At 45.9% G+C, this 26,185-nt stretch overlaps 1 protein-coding gene across 2 annotated transcripts in view; it reads right to left on the bottom strand.

The window, feature by feature from the left end:
- The window catches only part of REST (RE1 silencing transcription factor), a 110,006-nt gene that overhangs the window by 59,747 nt on the left and 24,074 nt on the right, over nt 1-26,185 (bottom strand). For both annotated transcript variants that reach the window (XM_063915302.1, XM_063915292.1), the window contains exon 2: nt 7,355-8,239. In XM_063915302.1, coding sequence (XP_063771372.1) covers nt 7,355-8,231 — 877 coding nt within the window. In that variant the 5' untranslated portion in view covers nt 8,232-8,239. The remainder of the gene's footprint in view (nt 1-7,354; nt 8,240-26,185) is intronic.

The following is a 26,185-nucleotide window of genomic DNA, read 5'->3' as shown; positions in this document are numbered from 1 at the left end:
CAGTATGATAACAGCGGAGCCTCTGAAAAGATGGCTCACAACAATAATAACCCGATTTTTGTAACTATGTACAAGTAATGCAGATAATCCGCACTTGGGATGGGCGCCCAGCATCCACTACGGACTCCGAGAAATAGAATTATCGGTAAGTAAATTCTTATTTTCTCTATCGTCCTAGTGGATGCTGGGGTTCCTGAAAGGACCATGGGGATAATACCAAAGCTCCCAAACGGGCGGGAGAGTGCGGATGACTCTGCAGCACCGAATGAGAGAACTCCAGGTCCTCCTTAGCCAGGGTATCAAATTTGTAGGATTTTACAAACGTGTTTGCCCCTGACTAAATAGCCGCTCGGCAAAGTTGTAAAGCCGAGACCCCTCGGGCAGCCGCCCAAGATGAGCCCACCTTCCTTGTGGAATGGGCATTTACATATTTTGGCTGTGGCAGGCCTGCCACAGAATGTGCAAGCTGAATTGTATTACACATCCAACTAGCAATAGTCTGCTTAGAAGCAAGAGCACCCAGTTTTTTGGGTGCATACAGGATAACAGCAAGTCAGTTTTCCTGACTCCAGCCGTCCTGGAAACATATTTTCAGGGCCCTGACAACATCTAGCAACTTGGAGTCCTCCAAGTCCCTAGTAGGTGCAAGGCACCACAATAAGCTGGTTCAGGTGAAACACTGACACCACCTTAGGGAGAGAACTGGGGACGAGTCCGCAGCTCTGCCCTGTCCGAATGGACAAACAGATATGGCTTTTTTGAGAAAAAACCACCAATTTGACACTCGCCTGGTCCAGGCCAGGGCCAAGAGCATGGTCACTTTTCATGTGAGATGCTTCAAATCCACAGATTTGACTGGTTTTAAACCAATGTGTTTTGAGGAATCCCAGAACTACGTTGAGATCCCACAGTGCCACTGGAGGCACAAAAGGGGGTTGTATATGCAATACTCCCTTGACAAACTTCAGGACTTCAGGAACTGAAGCCAATTCTTTCTGGAAGAAAAATCGACAGGGCCGAAATTTGAACCTTAATGGACCCCAATTTGAGGCCCATAGACACTCCTGTTTGCAAGAAATGCAGGAATCGACCGAGTTGAAATTTCTTCGTGGGGCCTTCCTGGCCTCACACCACGCAACATATTTTCGCCACATGTGGTGATAATGTTGTGCGGTCACCTCCTTTCTGGCTTTGACCAGGGTAGGAATGACCTCTTCCTGAATGCCTTTTCCCTTAGGATCCGGCGTTCCACCGCCATGCCGTCAAACGCAGCTGCGGTAAGTCTTGGAACAGACATGGTACTTGCTGAAACAAGTCCCTTCTTAGCGGCAGAGACCATAAGTCCTCTGTGAGCATCTCTTGAAGTTCCGGGTACCAAGTCCTTCTTGGCCAATCCGGAGCCATGAGTATAGTTCTTACTCCTCTACGTCTTATAATTCTCAGTACCTTAGGTATGAAAAGCAGAGGATGGAACACATACACCGACTGGTACACCCACGGTGTTACCAGAACGTCCACAGCTATTGCCTGAGGGTCTCTTAACCTGGCGCAATACCTGTCCCGTTTTTTGTTCAGACGGGACGCCATCATGTCCACCATTGGTAATTCCCAACGGTTTACAATTATGTGGAAAACTTCCCCATGAAGTTCCCACTCTGCCGGGTGGAGGTCGTGCCTACTGAGGAAGTCTGCTTCCCAGTTTCCATTCCCGGAATGAAACACTGCTGACAGTGCTATCACATGATTTTCCGCCCAGCGAAAAGTCCTTGCAGTTTTTGCCACTGCCCTCCTGCTTCTTGTGCCGCCCTGTCTATTTACGTGGGCGACTGCCGTGATGTTTTATCCCACTGGATCAATACCGGCTGACCTTGAAGCAGAGGTCTTGCTAAGCTTAGAGCATTATAAATTTACCCTTAGCTATATTTATGTGGAGAAAAATCTCCAGACTTGATCACACTCCCTGGAAATTTTTTCCTTGTGTGACTGCTCCCCAGCCTCTCGGGCTGGCCTCCGTGGTCACCAACATCCAAAACTGAATGCCGAATCTGCGGCCCTCTAGAAGATGAGCACTCTGTAACCACCACAGGAGAGACACCCTTGTCCTTGGATATAGGGTTATCCGCTGATGCATCTGAAGATGCGATCCGGACCATTTGTCCAGCAGATCCCACTGAAAAGTTCTTGCATGAAATCTGCCGACTGGAATTGCTTCGAAGGAAGTCACCATTTTTTTTTTACCATGGCCCTTGTGCAATGATGCACTGATTTTAGGAGGTTCCTGACTAGCTCGGATAACTCCCTGGCTTTCTCTTCCGGGAGAAACACCTTTTTCTGGACTGTGTCCAGAATCATCCCTAAGCACAGGAGACTTGTTGTCGGGATCAGCTGCGATTTTGGAATATTTAGAATCCACCCCTGCTGTTGTAACAGTATCCGAGATAGTGCTACTCCGACCTCCAACTGTTTCCTGGACTTTGCCCTTATCAGGAGATCGTCCAAGTAAGGGATAATTAAGACGCCTTTTCTTCGAAGAAGAACCATCATTTCGGCCATTACCTTGGTAAAGACCCGGGGTGCCGTAGACAATCCAAACGGCAGCGTCAGAAACTGATAGTGACAGTTCTGTACCACGAACCTGAGGTACCCTTAGTGATAAGGGCAAATTTGGGACATGGAGGTAAGCATCCCTGATGTCTCGGGACACCAGATAGTCCCCTTCTTCCCGGTTCGTTATCACTGCTCTGAGTGACTCCATCTTGATTTGAACCTTTGTAAGTGTTCAAAATTTTTTTAGATTTAGAATAGGTCTCACCTAGCCTTCTGGCTTCAGTACCACAATATAGTGTGGAATAATACCCCTTTTCTTGTTGTAGGAGGGGTAATTTAATTATCACCTGCTGGGAATACAGCTCGTGAATTTTTTTCCATACTGCCTCCTTGTCGGAGGGAGACCTTGGTAAAGCAGACTTCAGGAGCCTGCGCAGGGGAAACGTCTCGACATTCCAAACTGTACCCCTGGAATACTACTTGTAGGATCCAGGGGTCCTGTACGGTCTCAGCGTCATGCTGAGAGCTTGTCAGAAGCGGTGGAACGCTTCTGTTCCTGGGAATGGGCTGCCTGCTGCAGTCTTCTTCCCTTTCCTCTATCCCTGGGCAGATATGCCTCTTATAGGGACGAAAGGACTGAAGCTGAAAAGACGGTGTCTTTTTCTGCAGAGATGTGACTTAGGGTAAAAACGGTGGATTTTCCAGCAGTTGCCCTGGCCACCAGGTCCGATGGACCGACCCCAAATAACTCCTCTTCCTTTATACGGCAATACACCTTTGTGCCGTTTGGAATCTGCATCACCTGACCACTGTCGTGTCCATAAACATCTTCTGGCAGATATGGACATCGCACTTACTCTTGATGCCAGAGTGCAAATATCCCTCTGTGCATCTCGCATATATAGAAATACATCCTTTAAATGCTCTATAGTCAATAAAATACTGTCCCTGTCAAGGGTATCAATATTTTTAGTCAGGGAATCCGACCAAGCCACCCCAGCTCTGCACATCCAGGCTGAGGCGATCGCTGGTCGCAGTATAACACCAGTATGTGTGTATATACTTTTTATGATATTTTTCCAGCCTCCTGTCAGCTGGCTCCTTGAGGACGGCCCTATCTATAGACGGTACCGCCACTTGTTCTGATAAGCGTGTGAGCGCCTTATCCACCCTAAGGGGTGTTTCCCAACGCGCCCTAACTTCTGGCGGGAAAGGGTATACCGCCCATATTTTCTATCGGGGGGAACCCACGCATCATCACACACTTCATTTAATTTATCTGATTCAGGAAAAACTACGGTAGTTTTTTCACATCCCACATAATACCCTCTTTTGTGGTACTTGTAGTATCAGAAATATGTAACACCTCCTTCATTGCCCTTAACGTGTGGCCCTAATAAGGAATACGTTTGTTTATTCACCGTCGACACTGGATTCAGTGTCCGTGTCTGTGTCGACCGACTAAAGTAAACGGGCGTTTTAAAACCCCTGACGGTGTTTCTGAGACGTCTGGACCGGTACTAATTGTTTGTCGGCCGTCTCATGTCGTCAACCGACCTTGCAGCGTGTTGACATTATCACGTAATTCCCTAAATAAGCCATCCATTCCGGTGTCGACTCCCTAGAGAGTGACATCACCATTACAGGCAATTGCTCCGCCTCCTCACCAACATCGTCCTCATACATGTCGACACACACGTACCGACACACAGCACACACACAGGGAATGCTCTGATAGAGGACAGGACCCACTAGCCCTTTGGAGAGACAGAGGGAGAGTTTGCCAGCACACACCAAAAACGCTATAATTATATAGGGACAACCTTAATAAGTGTTTTCCCTTATAGCATCTTTTATATATTTCTAACGCCAAATTAGTGCCCCCCCTCTCTGTTTTAACCCTGTTTCTGTAGTGCAGTGCAGGGGAGAGCCTGGGAGCCTTCCCTCCAGCCTTTCTGTGAGGGAAAATGGCGCTGTGTGCTGAGGAGATAGGCCCCGCCCCTTTTTCGGCGGCCTCGTCTCCCGCTCTTAACGGATTCTGGCAGGGGTTAAATATCTCCATATAGCCCCCGGAGGCTATATGTGAGGTATTTTTAGCCAAAAAAGGTTTTCATTTGCCTCCCAGGGCGCCCCCCTCCCAGCGCCCTGCACCCTCAGTGACTGCCGTGTGAAGTGTGCTGAGAGGAAAATGGCGCACAGCTGCAGTGCTGTGCGCTACCTTAAGAAGACTGAGGAGTCTTCTGCCGCCGATTCTGGACCTCTTCTCGTTTCAGCATCTGCAAGGGGGCCGGCGGCGAGGCTCCGGTGACCATCCAGGCTGTACCTGTGATCGTCCCTCTGGAGCTAATGTCCAGTAGCCAAGAAGCCAATCCATCCTGCACGCAGGTGAGTTCACTTCTTCTCCCCTAAGTCCCTCGTTGCAGTGATCCTGTTGCCAGCAGGACTCACTGTAAAATAAAAAACCTAAGCTAAACTTTTCTAAGCAGCTCTTTAGGAGAGCCACCTAGATTGCACCCTTCTCGGCCGGGCACAAAAATCTAACTGAGGCTTGGAGGAGGGTCATAGGGGGAGGAGCCAGTGCACACCACCTGATCCTAAAGCTTTACTTTTTGTGCCCTGTCTCCTGCGGAGCCGCTATCCCCCTGGTCCTTTCAGGAACCCCAGCATCCACTAGGACGATAGAGAAAATGTGTTTTTTGTATGGCTTATAAACAGAGGTAGCAACAACAACTGTCTAACATATACATTCCCTTCTACCAGGCACAATTAAGCAAGAATTTTGAAGTTAAAATTTAAGGGAGATATTCAAATGTAATCGCGGGTCCCCGAACCCGCTGGCAGCTATTCAAATGTTGCTGCCAATGGGCGTGAGAACTGAATTTCAGCTCACTACCCCCAGGGGCTGGCGAGCTGAAACGCACAACAAAAATGACCCGTTTAGGTACCCAAGTGGGACTTTTCGTGTCAAACCCATTTGTTTAGTTGGGTTTTGCCGCTTTACGCAGCTAAACCCGACTGATATAGGCGCGATAACAGGGGACAATTGAATATCGCCCAGCGATCTCCCGTCACTTTAGATTAAACAATTGAATTCCCCCCTAATAGTCAGAGGGCAGAACTAATGCTGGTGGACCTTTGCATCCAAACAGCGCATAACTGTTTCCAGTACTATGCACTGAGTATACAATATGCGCTGTCCATGGTGTTGGAATAATTTATGCTCAAACAATACAGTGTGGCAAGTCATAATATATATTTTCAATTAAATACTGTTCTGTGATGTTATTCTGTGATGCTTTATATTATTGGATGCTGTGTGAAAGCCTATTAAGCAATTTAAGATCATGTATTGTTTTTTTACCATGCATTGCCACTTGGGTTTAAGTCCTGTGATTGAATAAACGGTGTGGCTAAATCAATATGCTGCACGTTGGCTGAAAATTGCTTAACAAAGTTTTAAAAAAAATGCAGCTCTGACTTTTTCCATATTAGATTACAAATCAGAATCAAGTTAATACGGGTCTCAATAGATTTTAGTTCTCGGGTCCAGACTAGGTGGAAAGTAGGGGGAAAAAAATACTTATTTTAAGGCAAAAATGTTGGGCCACAGTATAGTACTCCTTAGGTCACTGCTGCCAACGAATAATTAGATCATTTTTCAGGTGATTTTTTTTACCGAAAAGCAGAAAAATGGGTTAAATGTTGTGGAACATGTATACTGAGGTGTTGTATTGATGAGAAAGGTGTTTTTGAACTTGCAGATGAGATTTGAAACGGTTGTTTTCCCCCAACATTTTAGAGAATTGTATTTACACGAATACATATCTTTCTATCTCTACTGAGTTACTTGAATGCACCCAAAAATACTCTAGAACACTTTTTTCCTTTAATACATTTGCTGGCTATTTTTAAAAGTTGCACAATATTAGCCATTTGACATCATTTAACAACCTTTAATACTTTGTGACACTAACAGCCTTCTACACAATTCTGCCATATTATTTGGGGGTTCAAGGAAATGTAAGGGAATCTTACTAGAAAACAGGAAGCTCCCCGCTCTTATAGTAGACAACTGTATCCCAACACTGACAATATTAGTTATACAAAGTTCTTTGGATGGTCTTTAGGTCTGAGTACCTAGTGATAGAAACAATCTCCAATTTGTCAGCACAAAATGGATGACATAAGGCCTTCTCAAGAGATCAGATTAATTGAGATATTTGTGGGATCTGGTAGCTAGATCAAAATGTACAGTATGTGCAATATTGGGACAGCTGCCCCATATCACCGAATATGGCCAGCATTAGCTTGTTCATATTTTATTGATGCATGAGCCTTACAGTATTTTTAAGTCAATAATCTGCTGTTTCTTTAAGGGCCCCAAATATAAGTTGTAGGTTGTGGGGTCATTTACACATATGATGTCCTGCATGGACGATTACTGGGTGCTGGTTTATAGGGGACGTATTGCGCTAAATTCATGGCCAACAGGCTACTTTACAATTGTGGTGCAATAAACTTATGTGAAAACATGTTTTAAGCTGGTGCGTCACAGATTTGGCATGCAAGATAAGTAGGAGTATCAGGAACTATAAAACAAAACCACTGTTTAGTATGTTTACATCATAATCCCTCAGCACAAATTTTTAACTGAGGGATGATTGGGGATAGAGGGGGAGACAGTTTCACTTTCACATTATTTAAAGCGCCAGCTCCCTGTAAGCCACCATCGATACCCCAGCGTCTTGACTTAGTGCCAGTATCCCCTAGTGGCTGACAGAAAAACAATGTAATTTTTAAATATTACCTGTATGTGTTCTAATATGTTGAATATAGTTGTTTTTACGATCCGAAAAGTAAGAACATTGAGAGCATGTATAAACAATCCTTGGAAAGTGATTACGAAGATGTTTCTTCCAGTGATATTCGCTGACTGTGGTATAAGTACATATGGTGCACTTGTAAACTCTCTCATTGTCAGTAGTTTTGTTATGGTGCTTCAAATGTGCCAAATAGTGATCAAATCGGTTGGTGTTATAACCACATCTGTCACATCGGATTGGTCCTTTGGAAAAATCCACTTCTTCAGAGGCACAAGAACCAGAATCTTGAACATTTTTGTTTGTGTCGTGGTCAATGAATTTCTTGGCACTATGATCCTTTATATGATGAACAAACTCTTCTTCAGATTCTGCCTTATACTGGCACGGTCTGCACCTAAAAGGCTTGCTTTTAATACACTTGTTTTTGTCTTCAGTAGCAGACTTCGTCTCCACATTTTTTTCTGGTTCCTCTTCAGAGCTAGTTTCATGGGAAGCTGCTTGATGGTCACACAACTTCTCTCCTTGCACTTCAGAGGGTTCTACTTCCATGGTTTCAAAAATGGGCGACTCATTCTCCAGGCTGGACTCTTCCATTTCCATTCTTTCTCCATCACTATCCGAAAAGCTGTTTTCATAAACTGTTGTCAATTCAGCCATTTGTCTGTCCTCCTCTAAGGCATAATCAGCACAACCATCTCTAACTTCTCCAGTCAGCGCAACATTTGCTAGCATGATCAATCGAGGAGCTGCCATCTCCGTCTTAGAAAGGTCATGTAGCCCATACACATCGCCAATGCCAAATGAACCACTGTTGCAGAATAAGCTGCTGCTGCTAGCTTGGCTAACTAATTGAGTAGCCATTGCAAGAGCTTCAGGGCAAAAAAGACAGAGAGAAAGAGGAAAAAGAAAAAAAAAAAAAGGATCAGTAAACCGTCTATCAGATGCAAAATGTATTGACATAATAAGCAATTTATCATATTCGATAAACAAAAAAAAAAAGCATTCTAATAATTATCCAATGTAAAATTGCTTTACAGAAGTCTATCAAAGAAACTTTATCTTGGTAACATGCAGTGATGTAAAAAAAAAAATGGCCATAAACGAAATAATTGTATTCATCTGATTTTCACATATACCCTGTCCCCTCACTAACATTAAAGTAAAACTCTTAAACTGGACAATAATAACTTCATAATATCAGATAAGTACAGTATATAAAGCAAATCTCAGCAGCTAGAAACAAATGCTAGAATTTAGCTACACACTTTTTAGATTATGAAAGCTGTAAAACAGAAGTAAAATTTTACACACATTTACTATTTAAAAAGGGCTTGTCTGTAGTTGTATTGGATGTACTGTGGATGCATTCTGGTTTTGCAGGATTATCTACGAGACCTGAGAAAGCAGCAGGCTTTCTGAGCATTAATCCGTATACCAGTGCACCTATGTCATACATAATGTTATGAATGTAGAATACAAATGTCCCAGAGACAAATTTTTAGCTTAGCATGTTGTAGAGAAAAGAATCTGCTCATACAGCTAACTGCATCTTATTGCATTGTGAATATGGAAAAGCAACTGCATAAAAACGTCAGCTAATGCACCATGTATGTCTCCTACAACTGGTGAGCAGTTGATGACTGTCCAGTAAGCAAAGAACACAAAAGTGGTTTATAAAGACCACAGTTAACCCAAATGGTTCTGCAAACTACCTTCCACACAGATAGTGGAAGAGTAAGCCCATCCTAATATAGCCATTATCAAAAAATAAGATTTTACTTACCGGTAAATCTATTTCTCGTAGTCCGTAGAGGATGCTGGGGACTCCGTAAGGACCATGGGGAGAGACTGGCTCCGCAGGAGACATGGGCACTTTAAAAAAGAATTTAGTTACTGATGTGCACTGGCTCCTTCCTCTCTGCCCCTCCTCCAGACCTCAGTTAGAGAACTGTGCCCAGAGGAGATGGACAGTACAAGGAAAGGATTTTTGTTAATCCAAGGGCAAGATTCATACCAGCCACACCAATCACACTGTATAACTTGTGATAACAATCCAGTAAACAGTATGACAATAACATAGCATCAGTTCACGCCCGATGCAACAATAACGTAACCCTTATTGAAGCAATAACTATATACAAGTATTGCAGAAGAAGTCCGCACTTGGGACGGGCGCCCAGCATACTCTACGGACTACGAGAAATAGATTTACCGGTAAGTAAAATCTTATTTTCTCTAATGTCCTAGAGGATGCTGGGGACTCCGTAAGGACCATGGGGATTATACCAAAGCTCCCAAACGGGCGGGAGAGTGCGGATGACTCTGCAGCACCGATTGAGCAAACACAAGGTCCTCCTCAGCCAGGGTATCAAACTTATAGAATTTTGCAAAGGTGTTTGTACCCGACCAAGTAGCAGCTTGACACAGCTGTAGTGCCAAGACCCCTCGGGCAGCCGCCCAAGAAGATCCCACTTTCCTAGTGGAATGGGCCTTGATCGATTTAGGTAACGGCAATCCTGCCGTAGAATGCGCCTGCTGAATCGTGATACAGATCCAGCGAGCAAGAGTCTGCTTTGAAGCAGGGCCGCCAAGCTTGTTGGCTGCATACAGAACAAACAGTGCTTCTGTTTTTCGGACTCTAGCCGTCCTGGCTACATAAATTTTCAAAGCCCTGACCACATCAAGGGACTCGGAATCCTCTAAGTCCCGTGTAGCCACAGGCACCACAATAGGTTGGTTCATATGAAAGGATGAAACCACTTTTGGCAGGAACTGAGAACGTGTCCGCAATTCCGCTCTATCCATATGGAAAACCAGATAGGGGCTTTTATGTGATAAAGCCACTAATTCCGACACTTGCCTAGCCGAAGCCAGGGCTAATAAAATGACCACCTTCCAAGTGAGATATTTCAACTCCACCGTTTTCAGTGGTTCAAACCAGTGTGACTTTAGGAAGTCCAAGACCACATTAAGGTCCCAAGGCACCACCGGAGGCACAAACGGAGGCTGAATATGCAGTACTCCCTTAACAAAAGTCTGAACTTCTGGGAGAGAAGCCAATTCTTTTTGAAAGAAAATGGATAGGGCCGAAATCTGGACCTTAATGGAGCCTAATTTAAGGCCCAAATCCACTCCAGTTTGTAGGAAGTGAAGGAAACGGCCCAGATGGAATTCTTCCGTAGGAGCATTCCTGGCCTCACACCAAGAAACATATCTTCGCCATATACAGTGATAATGTTTTGCTGTTACTTCCTTCCTAGCCTTTATCAGCGTAGGGATAACCTCAACCGGAATACCTTTTTCCGCTAGGATCCGGCGTTCAACCGCCATGCCGTCAAACGCAGCCGTGGTAAGTCTTGGAACAGACAGGGTCCCTGTTGCAACAGGTCCTGCCTTAGAGGAAGAGGCCACGGATCTTCCGTGAGCATTTCCTGCAGATCTGGATACCAGTTCAGTCGTGGCCAATCTGGAACAACGAGGATTGTTCTCACTCCTTTTCTTCTTACTATTCTCAACACCTTGGGTATGAGCGGAAGAGGAGGAAATACATAGACGGACCGAAACACCCACGGTGTCACGAGGGCGTCTACCGCTACTGCCTGAGGGTCTCTGGACCTGGCGCAATACCTCTGTAGCTTTTTGTTGAGGCAGGACGCCATCATGTCTATCTGTGGCAGTTCCCACCGACTCACAATCTGTGCGAAGACTTCTGGATGAAGTCCCCACTCTCCCGGGTGTAGGTCGTGTCTGCTGAGGAAGTCTGCTTCCCAGTTGTCCACTCCCAGAATGAACACTGCTGACAGTGCGCTTACATGATTTTCCGCCCAGCGAAGAATCCTGGTAGCTTCCGCCATTGCCGCTCTGCTCCTTGTGCCGCCTTGGCGGTTTACATGAGCCACTGCGGTGATGTTGTCTGACTGGATCAGAACTGGTTGGTCACGAAGTAAGGCCTCCGCTTGACGTAGGGCGTTGTATATGGCCCTTAGTTCCAGGATGTTGATGTGCAGACAAGTCTCTTGACTTGACCAAAGACCCTGGAAATTTCTTCCCTGTGTGACTGCTCCCCATCCTCGGAGGCTTGCGTCCGTGGTCACCAGGATCCAATCCTGAATGCCGAATCTGCGGCCCTCGAGAAGGTGAGCACTCTGCAGCCACCACAGGAGCGACACCCTGGCCCTGGGGGACAGGGTGATCAACTGACGCATCTGTAGATGTGATCCGGACCACTTGTCCAACAGATCCCATTGGAAAGTCCTTGCATGGAACCTGCCAAAGGGAATGGCCTCGTATGAGGCCACCATCTTTCCCAGGACTCGAGTGCAATGATGCACGGACACCTGTCTTGATTTCAAAAGGTTCCTGACCAGAGTCATAAGTTCCTGGGCTTTTTCTATCGGAAGATAAACCCTTTTCTGGGTCGTGTCCAGAATCATGCCCAAGAAAGGCAGACGAGTCGTAGGAACAAACTGCGACTTTGGTATATTGAGAATCCAGCCGTGTTGTTGTAACACTTTCAGTGAAAGAGATACGCTGTTCAGCAACTGCTCTCTTGATCTCGCTTTTATGAGGAGATCGTCCAAGTAAGGGATAATTGTGACACCCTGCTTGCGCAGGAGCACCATCATTTCCGCCATTACCTTGGTGAAAATCCTCGGAGCCGTTGAGAGACCAAACGGCAACGTCTGAAATTAGTAAGGACAGTCCTGTACCGCAAATCTTAGGTACGCCTGATGAGGTGGATAAATGGGGACATGAAGGTACGCATCCTTTATGTCCAGTGACACCCTAAAATCTCCCCCTTCCAGGCTGGTGATGACCGCTCTTAGCGATTCCATCTTGAACTTGAACCTCTTCAAGTATAGGTTCAGAGATTTTAAATTCAATATGGGTCTGACCGAACCGTCCAGTTTCGGAACCACAAACATGGTCGAATAATAACCCCTTCCCTGTTGAAGGAGGGGAACCTTGACCACCACCTGCTGAAGATACAATTTTTGTATTGCATTTAACACTATCTCCCTCTCTAGGGGGGGAAGACGGTAGGGCCGATTTGAAAAACCGGCGAGGAGGCACCTCTTCGAATTCCAGCTTGTAACCCTGAGACACAATTTCTATTGCCCGGGGATCCACCTGGGAGTGAACCCACATGTGGCTGAAATTCCGAAGACGCGCCCCCACTGGCCCCGACTCCGCCAGTGGAGCCCCAGCGTCATGCGGTGGTTTTTGCAGAGGCCGGGGAGGACTTCTGTTCTTGGGAACTAGCTGTATTGTGCAGCTTCTTTCCTCTGCCCCTCCCTCTGGCAAGAAAGGACGCACCTCGGACTTTCTTGTTTCTTTGTGAACGAAAGGACTGCATTTGATAATGCGGTGCTCTCTTGGGCTGTGAGGGAACATAAGGCAAAAAATTTGACTTTCCAGCAGTAGCTGTGGAGACCAGGTCCGAGAGACCTTCACCGAACAATACCTCACCCCTGTAAAGTAAAACCTCCATATGTCGTTTTGAGTCGGCATCACCTGTCCATTGCAGAGTCCACAGGACCCTTCTGGCAGAAATCGACATAGCGTTTATTCTAGAACCCAGCAGACTAATGTCTCTTTGAGCATCTCTCATATAAAGGACAGCGTCTTTAATATGCCCCAGGGTCAATAAAACAGTATCCCTATCTAGGGTATCAAACTCCTCTGATAAGGTATCAGTCCATGCCGCTACTGCACTACAGACCCAGGCCGACGCAATTGCCAGTCTGAGCAAGGTACCTGAATGTGTATAAATGGACTTCAGGGTACCCTCCTGTTTGCGATCAGCAGCATCCTTGAGGGTAGCCGTATCCTGGGACGGCAGGGCTACCTTTTTGGAGAAGCGTGTTAAAGCTTTGTCCACCCTAGAGGAGGATTCCCCTCGTAACCTGTCCATTGGCGGGAAAGGATACGCCATAAGAATCCGTTTGGAAATCTGCAGTTTTTTATCTGGAGATTCCCAAGCTTTTTCACATAACTCATTCAGTTCGTGTGAGAGGGGAAAAGTTACCTCAGGTTTCTTTCCCTTATACATATAAACCCTTGTGTCAGGGACAGGGGTTTCCTCTGTGATGTGCAAAACCTCCTTAATTGCTATAATCATATATCGGAGTGATTTAGCCAACTTTGGGTGTAACTTTGCATCATCGTAATCGACACTGGAGTCAGAATCCATGTCGGTATCTGTGTCAACAATTTGGGATAGTGGGTGCTTATGAGACCCCGACGGTCCCTGCGACATAGGATCAGGCACGGGTCGCGACCCTGCCTGTCCCAATGCATCAGCCTTGTATAATCTTTTATGCAAGGAATTTACATTATCATTTAAAACCTTCCACATATCCATCCAATCAGGTGTCGGCGGAGACACCACATTCATTTGCTCCCGCTCCTCTCCCACATAGCCTTCCACATCAGACATGTCGACACAAGCGTACCGACACACCACACACACAGGGAATGTCCTTTCTGAAGACCGTTCCCCCACCAGGCCCTTTGGAGAGACAGAGAGAGAGTATGCCAGCACACACCCCAGCGCTATATAACCCAGGAATAACATAGTAACTTAATGTTAACCCAGTAGCTGCTGTTAATATACTTTTTTGTGCCTAATTATGTGCCCCCCCTCTCTTTTCAACCCTCTTCTACCGTGTATCAGCAGGGGAGAGCCTGGGGAGCTTCCTCTCAGCGTGCTGTGGAGAAAAAATGGCGCTGGTGAGTGCTGAGGGAGAAGCCCCGCCCCCACGGCGTCAGGCTTCTGTCCCACTTAAATTTTATTTCTTTGGCGGGGGCTCCTACATATATACAGTGCCCAGCTGTATATATGTTCATTTGCCAGAATGAGGTCCCAAATGCTGCCCAGGGCGCCCCCCCCCCCCCCCCTGCGCCCTGCACCCTAACAGTGACCGGAGTATGTGTAGGTGTGTGAAGCAATGGCGCACAGCTGCAGTGCTGTGCGTTACCTCCAGTGAAGATCACGAAGTCTTCTTGCTTCTCATACTCACCCGGCTTCAGTCTTCCGGCTCTGCGAGGGGGACGGCGGCGCGGCTCTGGGACGGACGGCGAGGGTGAGATCCTGCGTACCGATCCCTCTGGAGCTAATGGTGTCCAGTAGCCTAAGAAGCAGGACCTAGCTTCAGAGAGTAGGGCTGCTTCTCTCCCCTCAGTCCCACGATGCAGGGAGTCTGTTGCCAGCAGAGCTCCCTGAAAATAAAAAAACCTAACAAAAAACTTTCTATCAGCAAACTCAGGAGAGCTCACTGAAAAGCACCCAGCTCCTCTGGGCACAGAATCAAACTGAGGTCTGGAGGAGGGGCAGAGAGGGAGGAGCCAGTGCACACCAGGAACTAAATTCTTTCTTAAAGTGCCCATGTCTCCTGCGGAGCCCGTCTCTCCCCATGGTCCTTACGGAGTCCCCAGCATCCTCTAGGACGTTAGAGAAATAAAGCATAACACCTGTACACAGAACCTATATCTACCTTTCTACATTACAGCAATTTTCCCAGAATCATATCTATTCAGTGCCAGATTAAGGTTCTCATGGGCCTGGAGCTGAAATTTATGAATGGTCTATTGTGTGCTGTTGTAGGGGGTGTGGGCACTGGCGTATCTATAATGGGTGCAAGGTGTGCTGTGCATATGGGCTCCTGGCTCCAAGAGGACCCACACACTGCACCTATTTGATTATACTCACCGCTCCGTCTGTCCGACTCCAGCTGCAGAGCTTCAAATATCACTCAACCTGGTGATTCGGGCATGCACAATAAAGTTGTCACCGGGAATGCGGAGTGATGTGTGGGGGTGTGACCAGCATGGTGTGGGAAGGAGAGTGGGAGGCTACCGATAAGGGTATGTGACCAGTTGTGTAATATAATATTTGATTGATTGATTGATTGATAGATAGATAGATATATATATATATATATATCAATCAAAGGGACAATATTCGGCACTACCATGGATTCAGATACACAGCTTGCCCGGTGCCATCCACAAAACAGGTAATGTAGAGAATGGATACTGGCGGCACTCACGGTCTTGTACGGACACCAAGAAATGAGATAACCCAAATCTGTGTTGCTTAACGTTTCGGTCTTTATTCGACCGTCATCAGAAGTCACAATAAAAATATTACAAAAGCTTACCTTTATACAAACAGAGTATCACCACACGTGCAGCGTCCCCGATTCTCACGGAGACTCATTTCCGGTTGCGTCATTACCCATGGACAACCTTGCCCTGCAGGCGTCGCATACCGGTGTGCGCATATCCCATCACCATAGTAACATATACACAGAGGGTTGGCCCCATTATCCGGACAATAACACTGTTTAAAGGGAACAAACAAAATACACACATAGCAGCTTGGGACATACTAAAAAAATCGAATGAAAAAATACATCATGAGGCGTGCATATACTGCATGTAAATAACCTTATATGCACCTTAACCATATATACCAGATGCAGATTATTACATGTACAGCAAATATCATGAAAAATTACAAAAAACAAGCAAATGAGAGAGTTTCATTGAGCCCATTGGGTGACACCGTATTTAACCGGTGTATCCAGCGGGCTTCTTTCTGTAAGAGGACTCTATGCCTATCACCTCCCCGTTTGGAGAATGGAACCTGCTCTAACATTTTATAACGTAGAGTGGCCAAACCATGCTGGTGTTGTTTAAAGTGTTTGGCCACCGGCTGATCAATATGCTTACCCTCTAAAATTTGCTTGATTGCACTTCTGTGCTGTGACATTCTCTCTTTAAACTGACAAGTAGTTTTGCCTATGTAAAGGAGTCCACAGGGACACCGGATGCAATAAACGACAAATTTGCTAGTACAGGTTAAAACCTGCCTAATCTTAATTTTATTACCATTGTGAGGATGTAATATGTAATCACCGGTCTCCAAGTAGAGACAAGTGGTGCAACCTGTGCATTTATAATTACCGGGTTTCTTAGAAAGAAAGGTTACGGTAGGGGGGACAGAAAAAGTGGAGACATCATTATGTACTACCTTGTCCCTAATACTACTACCCCTCCTGTAACATGGAAGATACCTACCGGTCTTGAGGCTAGACATGTCAGGATCTGACTGTATAATTGGCCAGATACTCTTAGCAGTATCCGTCAGGCTTTGACTGGCGGTGGTAAAGCTAGTGACACATACAACTGCATTGGATGCTCCCTTATTTTGTATGGTCTTTTTACTAGGGATTTTAGGTTCCGATATGGCCCTTGTTCTGGCCGTCTGTAAAAGCTTGTTACTATAGCCTCTTTCCAGAAATGTAATGGTCATCAGATCCATCTGCTCCTTCTCATCCACAGGATCACTGCAGATGCGATGCACCCGCAGGAACTGTGAATACGGCAGACCATTCTTCAATGCCTTCGGATGCTTGCTTTGTTTTTTGTAATTTTTCACGATATTTGCTGTACATGTAATAATCTGCATCTGGTATATATGGTTAAGGTGCATATAAGGTTATTTACATGCAGTATATGCACGCCTCATGATGTATTTTTCATTCGATTTTTTAGTATGTCCCAAGCTGCTATGTGTGTATTTTGTTTGTTCCCTTTAAACAGTGTTATTGTCCGGATAATGGGGCCAACCCTCTGTGTATATGTTACTATGGTGATGGGATATGCGCACACCGGTATGCGACGCCTGCAGGGCAAGGTTGTCCATGGGTAATGACGCAACCGGAAATGAGTCTCCGTGAGAATCGGGGACGCTGCACGTGTGGTGATACTCTGTTTGTATAAAGGTAAGCTTTTGTAATATTTTTATTGTGACTTCTGATGACGGTCGAATAAAGACCGAAACGTTAAGCAACACAGATTTGGGTTATCTCATTTCTTGGTGTCCGTACAAGACCGTGAGTGCTGCCAGTATCATACATATATATATATATATATATATATATATATATATATATATATATATATATATATATATATATATATATATATATATATATATATATATATATATATAAAAATTATTTAAAAAAAAAAAAAAAAAAAGAAGGGTACCCAATAGCGCTAAGAGAATGAGAGAGCTGCACCACTAGAAAAAAAAATCGAATGTATAACCGGATATATCCGAGGACGTCCTCTGTGAAATCACAAAGACGTACTATGTTTTATTCTGTACTTTTATGAATAAATTTAATTCTATGTAATTGAAAATTGTTTTGTTTTAAACTGATGTACTAATATTATCGAAACAGTACCATACATGTAAGCACCCTCAGATCTGTTTAAGATAGAGAGAGAGAGAGAGAATATTATATATATATATATTTATTTATTTATTTATTTATTTAGTGTCTGTCTGACTAGGCATGATTGAAAAATATAAAAATCTATCTATGTATCAAGAAAGGTAGATATGGAGAATATAGATAGATTCACTGGGGGGAATTCAATTGTCTTTGAGCGCCCAACAGAACTAATCAATTGTTTTGCTGATCGGGCATGACTGCATGATTTCTACTCGCAGCTTCAAAGAAATCTGAAAAATTGGCATTTCATCAGTATGCGCAATAGTTTCAATGGGTTTAGCCAATTTACGCAGCTAAACCCAGTGCTTTTGGGCGTGCTGAGTAATGGGCACCCGCAATACTCACTTCCATTTGCATTACAATTGAACAGCTGCAGGGCACCCAGTACTTATGGGCGCGCAAGGACCAATTGGATTCCCCCAACTATGTTCAAGGACACAGTACATCTCATCCAAAATAATATTATATTATATAATTATATATATACGTTGCAATGTAGCTTGGCACTCCGGACTCACAAAAATTCAAATTAGGGGTGCCCTCCTAATCAAATGCATAATTACCAATGTCTTTACTTGAAAGAACGAGGCGGCACTCCCAAATATTTCCAAAAAGCGTGATGTATTCAATCAAAACAGCATCATAATGTCAACGTTTCAAAGCCCGCAGGCTTTTTCGTCAGGACGTGAACACCGCATAGAGAGAAGCATAAAGCAACACCTTACCCCATCATACCTTTATATGCTGTGTGCAGCTCCGTGGCCAGACGCCCGCCGCTCCCGTCCGGTCGGGCATCTGGAAGCAGCGGCGTCCTGACGAAAGGTGCTAATAAAGTGCATCTGAAACGTTGAAAGCATGCAGTTGTAGCTGTGGAAATTATTTACAAAGCCGAGGAGTGCCTCTCAAAAATTGTGTTGCTGTACATTGTGCCCTAGAGGTTCGGAGGGGGCACCCAGGTACTATCTGTTACTGTTTTATGAAGTGCCGGTCAAAATTGCTGGATTATATGTGGCGAGCGCAAAGGAGTCCCTTGCGGGCACGGTGGTGCGCATATTTTATTCTCCCTCCAGGGGGGTCGTGGACCCCCACGAGGGAGAATAGCTATCGGTATCCCCGCGCCGGTATACTGTGCCCCGGGATTCCGACATTCGGCATACTGAAGACCACATATATCTATCTATCTATGTGTACATATAAATGTCAGTGGAAGAAACCGCACTCATTTCCTTGTAAAAGTCAGGTGCTGCAATCTCATATTGCAAACATAAAACCTCCTGTGTAAAGCACACTGTTGAAAGCAGCCTATCCACATAGAGACCAGCACACCAATTAGATGCAAAAATATTTTAGTGAAGAAATTCAAACAGTTCATCAATAAAATTCAAAATAGCAGCAGTTGGTGAAAAATATTGTAGATAAATACATGATAGCAGCTTCAAACCAAGGAACTTATCTGGTCAGCTCATGGATGCATTGTCCTGTAGTGATAAGCCCGACAGCTGTTTCGGTGTATAACCACCTTCCTCAAGGGCTCCACAACAATAAGCCACATAGTTGCTGCTTAAATAGCCAAGGTGCCAGTCATCAATATCCTGACACTCCGCACATGTGACGACTCTCTCATCCGTCCACCCGTGCCTCACCATCTCTCTCAATGGCGCCGCCGTGAACCGCACGCCATCCGGCTATGGAACGCACTTCCGGTTCCGGTCTAGGCGCTCACAGTGTTATCCGTGGAGAAACACTGCCGTTTGCATCGCATGGTCCGTGCCACTTCTGTAACACGCCAGCAAATGCTGCATAGCAGGTCTCATTACACGGAAGCTAGTCAGTCACTGGACTCAAAATAAGATTTTACTTACCGATAAATCTATTTCTCGGAGTCCGTAGTGGATGCTGGGGTTCCTGAAAGGACCATGGGGAATAGCGGCTCCGCAGGAGACAGGGCACAAAAAGTAAAGCTTTTCCGATCAGGTGGTGTGCACTGGCTCCTCCCCCTATGACCCTCCTCCAGACTCCAGTTAGGTACTGTGCCCGGACGAGCGTACACAATAAGGGAGGATTTTGAATCCCGGGTAAGACTCATACCAGCCACACCAATCACACCGTACAACTTGTGATCTAAACCCAGTTAACAGTATGATAACAGCGGAGCCTCTGAAAGATGGCTTCCTTTAACAATAACCCGAATTAGTTAACAATAACTATGTACAACTTATGCAGATAATCCGCACTTGGGATGGGCGCCCAGCATCCACTACGGACTCCGAGAAATAGATTTATCGGTAAGTAAAATCTTATTTTCTCTATCGTCCTAGTGGATGCTGGGGTTCCTGAAAGGACCATGGGGATTATACCAAAGCTCCCAAACGGGCGGGAGAGTGCGGATGACTCTGCAGCACCGAATGAGAGAACTCCAGGTCCTCCTTAGCCAGAGTATCAAATCTGTAAAATTTTACAAACGTGTTCTCCCCTGACCACGTAGCTGCTCGGCAAAGTTGTAATGCCGAGACCCCTCGGGCAGCCGCCCAAGATGAGCCCACCTTCCTTGTGGAGTGGGCCTTTACAGATTTAGGCTGTGGCAAGCCTGCCACAGAATGTGCAAGTTGGATTGTGCTACAGATCCAACGAGCAATCGTCTGCTTAGACGCAGGAGCACCCATCTTGTTGGGTGCATACAATATAAACAACGAGTCAGATTTTCTGACTCCAGCTGTCCTTGCAATATATATTTTTAATGCTCTGACAACGTCCAGTAACTTGGAGTCCTCCAAGTCACTTGTAGCCGCAGGCACTACAATAGGCTGGTTCAGATGAAATGCTGACACCACCTTAGGGAGAAAATGCGGACGAGTTCGCAGTTCTGCCCTGTCCGAATGGAAAATCAGATATGGGCTTTTGTAAGATAAAGCTGCCAATTCTGACACTCTCCTGGCAGAAGCCAGGGCTAGAAGCATGGTCACTTTCCATGTGAGATATTTCAAATCCACCTTTTTTAGTGGTTCAAACCAATGAGATTTTAGGAAGTCCAAAACCACATTTAGATCCCACGGTGCCACTGGAGGCACCACAGGAGGCTGTATATGCAGCACTCCCTTAACAAAGGTCTGGACTTCAGGGACTGAAGCCAATTCTTTTTGAAAGAAAATCGACAGGGCCGAAATTTGAACCTTAATAGATCCCAATTTGAGACCCATTGACAATCCTGATTGCAGGAAATGTAGGAATCGACCCAGTTGAAATTCCTCCGTCGGAGCACTCCGATCTTCGCACCACGCAACATATTTTCGCCAAATTCGGTGATAATGTTGCACGGTTACTTCCTTCCTTGCTTTAATCAAAGTAGGAATGACTTCTTCCGGCATGCCTCTTTCCTTTAGGATCCGGCGTTCAACCGCCATGCCGTCAAACGCAGCCGCGGTAAGTCTTGAAACAGACAGGGACCCTGCTGAAGCAAGTCCCTCCTTAGAGGTAGAGGCCACGGATCTTCCGTGATCATCTCTTGAAGTTCCGGGTACCAAGTCCTCCTTGGCCAATCCGGAACCACTAGTATCGTTCTTACGCCTCTTTGCCGTATAATTCTCAATACTTTTGGTATGAGAGGCAGAGGAGGAAACACATACACCGACTGGTACACCCAAGGCGTTACCAGCGCGTCCACAGCTATTGCCTGCGGATCTCTTGACCTGGCGCAATACCTGTCCAGTTTTTTGTTGAGGCGAGACGCCATCATGTCCTCCATTGGTCTTTCCCAACGGGTTACCAGCATGTGGAAGACTTCTGGATGAAGTCCCCACTCTCCCGGGTGAAGATCGTGTCTGCTGAGGAAGTCTGCTTCCCAGTTGTCCACTCCCGGGATGAACACTGCTGACAGTGCTATCACATGATTCTCTGCCCAGCGAAGAATCCTTGCAGCTTCTGCCATTGCCCTCCTGCTTCTTGTGCCGCCCTGTCTGTTCACATGGGCGACTGCCGTGATGTTGTCCGACTGGATCAATACCGGTTTTCCCTGAAGCAGAGGTTCTGCCTGGTTTAGAGCATTGTATATTGCTCTTAGTTCCAGAATGTTTATGTGAAGAGACGTTTCCAGGCTCGTCCATACTCCCTGGAAGTTTCTTCCTTGTGTGACTGCTCCCCAGCCTCTCAGGCTGGCGTCCGTGGTCACCAGGATCCAATCCTGTATGCCGAATCTGCGGCCCTCCAATAGATGAGCACTCTGCAACCACCACAGAAGAGACACCCTTGTCCTTGGAGACAGGGTTATCCGTAGGTGCATCTGAAGATGCGACCCTGACCATTTGTCCAACAGATCCCTTTGGAAAATTCTTGCGTGGAATCTGCCGAATGGAATCGCTTCGTAAGAAGCCACCATTTTTCCCAGGACTCTTGTGCATTGATGTACAGACACCTTTCCTGGTTTTAGGAGGTTCCTGACAAGCTCGGATAACTCCTTGGCTTTTTCCTCCGGGAGAAAAACCTTTTTCTGAACCGTGTCCAGAATCATCCCTAGGAACAGCAGACGAGTTGTCGGCATTAACTGGGATTTTGGAATATTCAGAATCCACCCGTGCTGTTTTAGCACTTCTTGAGACAGTGCTAATCCCATCTCTAGCTGTTCTCTGGACCTCGCCCTTATTAGGAGATCGTCCAAGTATGGGATAATTAATACGCCTTTTCTTCGAAGAAGAATCATCATCTCGGCCATTACCTTTGTAAAGATCCGAGGTGCCGTGGACAATCCGAACGGCAGCGTCTGAAACTGATAGTGACAGTTTTGTACAACGAACCTGAGGTACCCCTGGTGTGAGGGGTAAATTGGAACGTGGAGATACGCATCCTTGATGTCCAAGGATACCATAAAGTTCCCCTCTTCCAGGTTCGCTATCACTGCTCTGAGTGACTCCATTTTGAACTTGAACTTCTTTATGTACAGGTTCAAGGACTTCAGATTTAGAATAGGCCTTACCGAGCCATCCGGCTTCGGTACCACAAAAAGAGTGGAATAATACCCCTTCCCTTGTTGCAGAAGAGGTACCTTGACTATCACCTGCTGAGAGTACAGCTTGTGAATGGCTTCCAACACCGTCTCCCTTTCGGAGGGGGACGTTGGTAAAGCAGACCTCAGGAAACGGCGAGGTGGATCTGTCTCTAATTCCAACCTGTATCCCTGAGATATTATCTGCAGGATCCAGGGATCTACTTGCGAGTGAGCCCACTGCGCGCTGTAATTTTTGAGACGACCGCCCACCGTCCCCGAGTCCGCTTGAGAAGCCCCAGCGTCATGCTGAGGCTTTTGTAGAAGCCGGGGAGGGCTTCTGATCCTGGGAAGGAGCTGCGTGTTGCTGTCTCTTCCCTCGACCTTTGCCTCGTGGCAAATATGAATAGCCCTTTGCTCTCTTATTTTTAAAGGAACGAAAGGGCTGCGGTTGAAAAGTCGGTGCCTTTTTCTGTTGGGGAGTGACTTGAGGTAGAAAGGTGGATTTCCCGGCTGTAGCCGTGGCCACCAAATCTGATAGACCGACTCCAAATAACTCCTCCCCCTTATACGGCAAAACTTCCATATGCCGTTTTGAATCCGCATCGCCTGTCCACTGTCGCGTCCATAAAGCTCTTCTGGCCGAAATGGACATAGCACTTACCCGTGATGCCAGTGTGCATATATCCCTCTGTGCATCACGCATATAAAGAAATGCATCCTTTATTTGTTCTAACGACAGTAGAATATTGTCCCTGTCCAGGGTATCAATATTTTCAATCAGGGATTCTGACCAAACTACCCCCGCACTGCCCATCCAGGCAGTTGCTACAGCTGGTCGTAGTATAACACCTGCATGTGTGTATATACTTTTTTGGATATTTTCCATCCTCCTATCTGATGGATCTTTAAGTGCGGCCGTCTCAGGAGAGGGTAACGCCACTTGTTTAGATAAGCGTGTTAGCGCCTTGTCCACCCTAGGAGGTGTTTCCCAGCGCTCCCTAACCTCTGGCGGGAAAGGGTATAATGCCAATAATTTCTTTGAAATTATCAGCTTTTTATCAGGGGCAACCCACGCTTCATTACACACGTCATTTAGTTCTTCTGATTCAGGAAAAACTATAGGTAGTTTTTTCATACCCCACATAATACCCTGTTTAGTGGTACCTGTAGTATCAGCTAAATGTAACGCCTCCTTCATTGCCAAAATCATATAACGTGTGGCCCTACTGGAAAATACGGTTGATTCGTCACCGTCACCACTGGAGTCATCGCCTGTGTCTGGGTCTGTGTCGACCGACTGAGGCAAAGGGCGTTTCACAGCCCCTGACGGTGTTTGAGTCACCTGGACAGGCACTAATTGATTGTCCGGCCGTCTCATGTCGTCAAACGACTGCTTTAGCGTGTTGACACTATCCCGTAGTTCCATAAATAAAGGCATCCATTCTGGTGTCGACCCCCTAGGAGGTGACATCCCCATATTTGGCAATTGCTCCGCCTCCACACCAATATCGTCCTCATACATGTCGACACACACGTACCGACACACAGCAGACACACAGGGAATGCTCCTAATGAAGACAGGACCCACTAGCCCTTTGGGGAGACAGAGGGAGAGTTTGCCAGCACACACCAAAAGCGCTATATATATATCAGGGATAGCCTTATAATAAGTGCTCCCCTATAGCTGCTTTGTTATATAAAAATATCGCCATAAATTTGCCCCCCCTCTCTGTTTTACCCTGTTTCTGTAGTGCAGTGCAGGGGAGAGACCTGGGAGCCGTCCTGACCAGCGGAGCTGTGAGAGGAAATGGCGCCGTGTGCTGAGGAGATAGGCCCCGCCCCTTTTCCGGCGGGCTCGTCTCCCGCTATTTTGAGAAATCAGGCAGGGGTTAAATATCTCCATATAGCCTCTAGGGCTATATGTGAGGTATTTTTAGCCTTTATAGGTACTCATTTTGCCTCCCAGGGCGCCCCCCTCCCAGCGCCCTGCACCCTCAGTGACTGCCGTGTGAAGTGTGCTGAGAGGAAAATGGCGCACAGCTGCAGTGCTGTGCGCTACCTTTAGAAGACTGCAGGAGTCTTCAGCCGCCGATTCTGGACCTCTTCTGTCTTCAGCATCTGCAAGGGGGCCGGCGGCGCGGCTCCGGTGACCATCCAGGCTGTACCTGTGATCGTCCCTCTGGAGCTTGATGTCCAGTAGCCAAGAAGCCAATCCATCCTGCACGCAGGTGAGTTGACTCCTTCTCCCCTCAGTCCCTCGCTGCAGTGATCCTGTTGCCAGCAGGAATCACTGTAACATAAAAAACCTAGCTAAACTTTCTCTAAGCAGCTCTTTAGGAGAGCCACCTAGATTGCACCCTTCTCGGCCGGGCACAAAAATCTAACTGGAGTCTGGAGGAGGGTCATAGGGGGAGGAGCCAGTGCACACCACCTGATCGGAAAAGCTTTACTTTTTGTGCCCTGTCTCCTGCGGAGCCGCTATTCCCCATGGTCCTTTCAGGAACCCCAGCATCCACTAGGACGATAGAGAAAATGCATTTACATCATTCACACCGGGGGAATGGTTCCAAATCTGGGTTCCATTGCAATTTCCCCTGAACAACTGCTGACATTAATTTGTATATCCAGACAATATTATGAAAGAGAATTCAGGTTGGCAACCAGGGTTTTTGGATTACCGGGTCATCATACAGTGACAGATGTCAGTGATGCCTGACAGGCACCATATGGCTATTATATAGATTCTTAATCGTGTTGACTATATTGCAGAGGTGAATAGACAACTGGAGGATCCTGGCTGTTATAAAAAGTTATCATATGATCCTACTTTTGGATACAAAAAGGAGATAGATGCTGTTATAGCTTTAGGATTGGGTAATGGTTGGATTGATGAGAATACAGCTAGTTTTTTGACACAAGATAATCCCATTACTCCATTATTATACATCTTGCCCAAGATTCATAAATCTTTGGAAAAGCCCCCAGGGAGGCCTATTATTTCTTCAAGAGGCTCCCTTTGTCAAAGTTTATCACAGTATGTTGACTTTTTTCTCCAAGCCCTAGTTCTCAATACCCCCACTGTTTTGAAGGATACAACAGATTTTTTGATCAAATTAAGATCTTTTGGAAATCCTCCACCAGGATGTCTTCTTGTCACGTGTGATATTGTAAGCTTGTACACAAATATAGGTCATACAGAGGGTATAGAGGCCATTAAGAGATCCATTGTTTCCAGTCCATACTATAAAGGTCCCGCAATTGAATTTTTTTTATTGTTGATTGATATAATTTTACACAAAAATTATTTTTTGTTTGAGAATACATTTTATTTACAATTGCGTGGAACAGCGATGGGGTCTAATATGGCCCCAGCATACGCTAATTTATTCATGCATGAATATGAAAAGATTAATTTTTTAAATAACATCAAATTTTCTTCATATATAGCGTTTTTCGCTCGTTTTATTGATGATATCTTTATGGTATGGACTGGGGATCTAATAAGCCTCAATGAGTTTGTTTCACAT

This window comes from Pseudophryne corroboree, chromosome 1 (genome assembly GCF_028390025.1).
Source record: "Pseudophryne corroboree isolate aPseCor3 chromosome 1, aPseCor3.hap2, whole genome shotgun sequence".
Taxonomy (NCBI): domain Eukaryota; kingdom Metazoa; phylum Chordata; class Amphibia; order Anura; family Myobatrachidae; genus Pseudophryne; species Pseudophryne corroboree.
The sequence above is the reverse complement of the archived record's forward strand: the minus strand, read 5'-3'. Positions and strand labels throughout refer to the sequence as shown.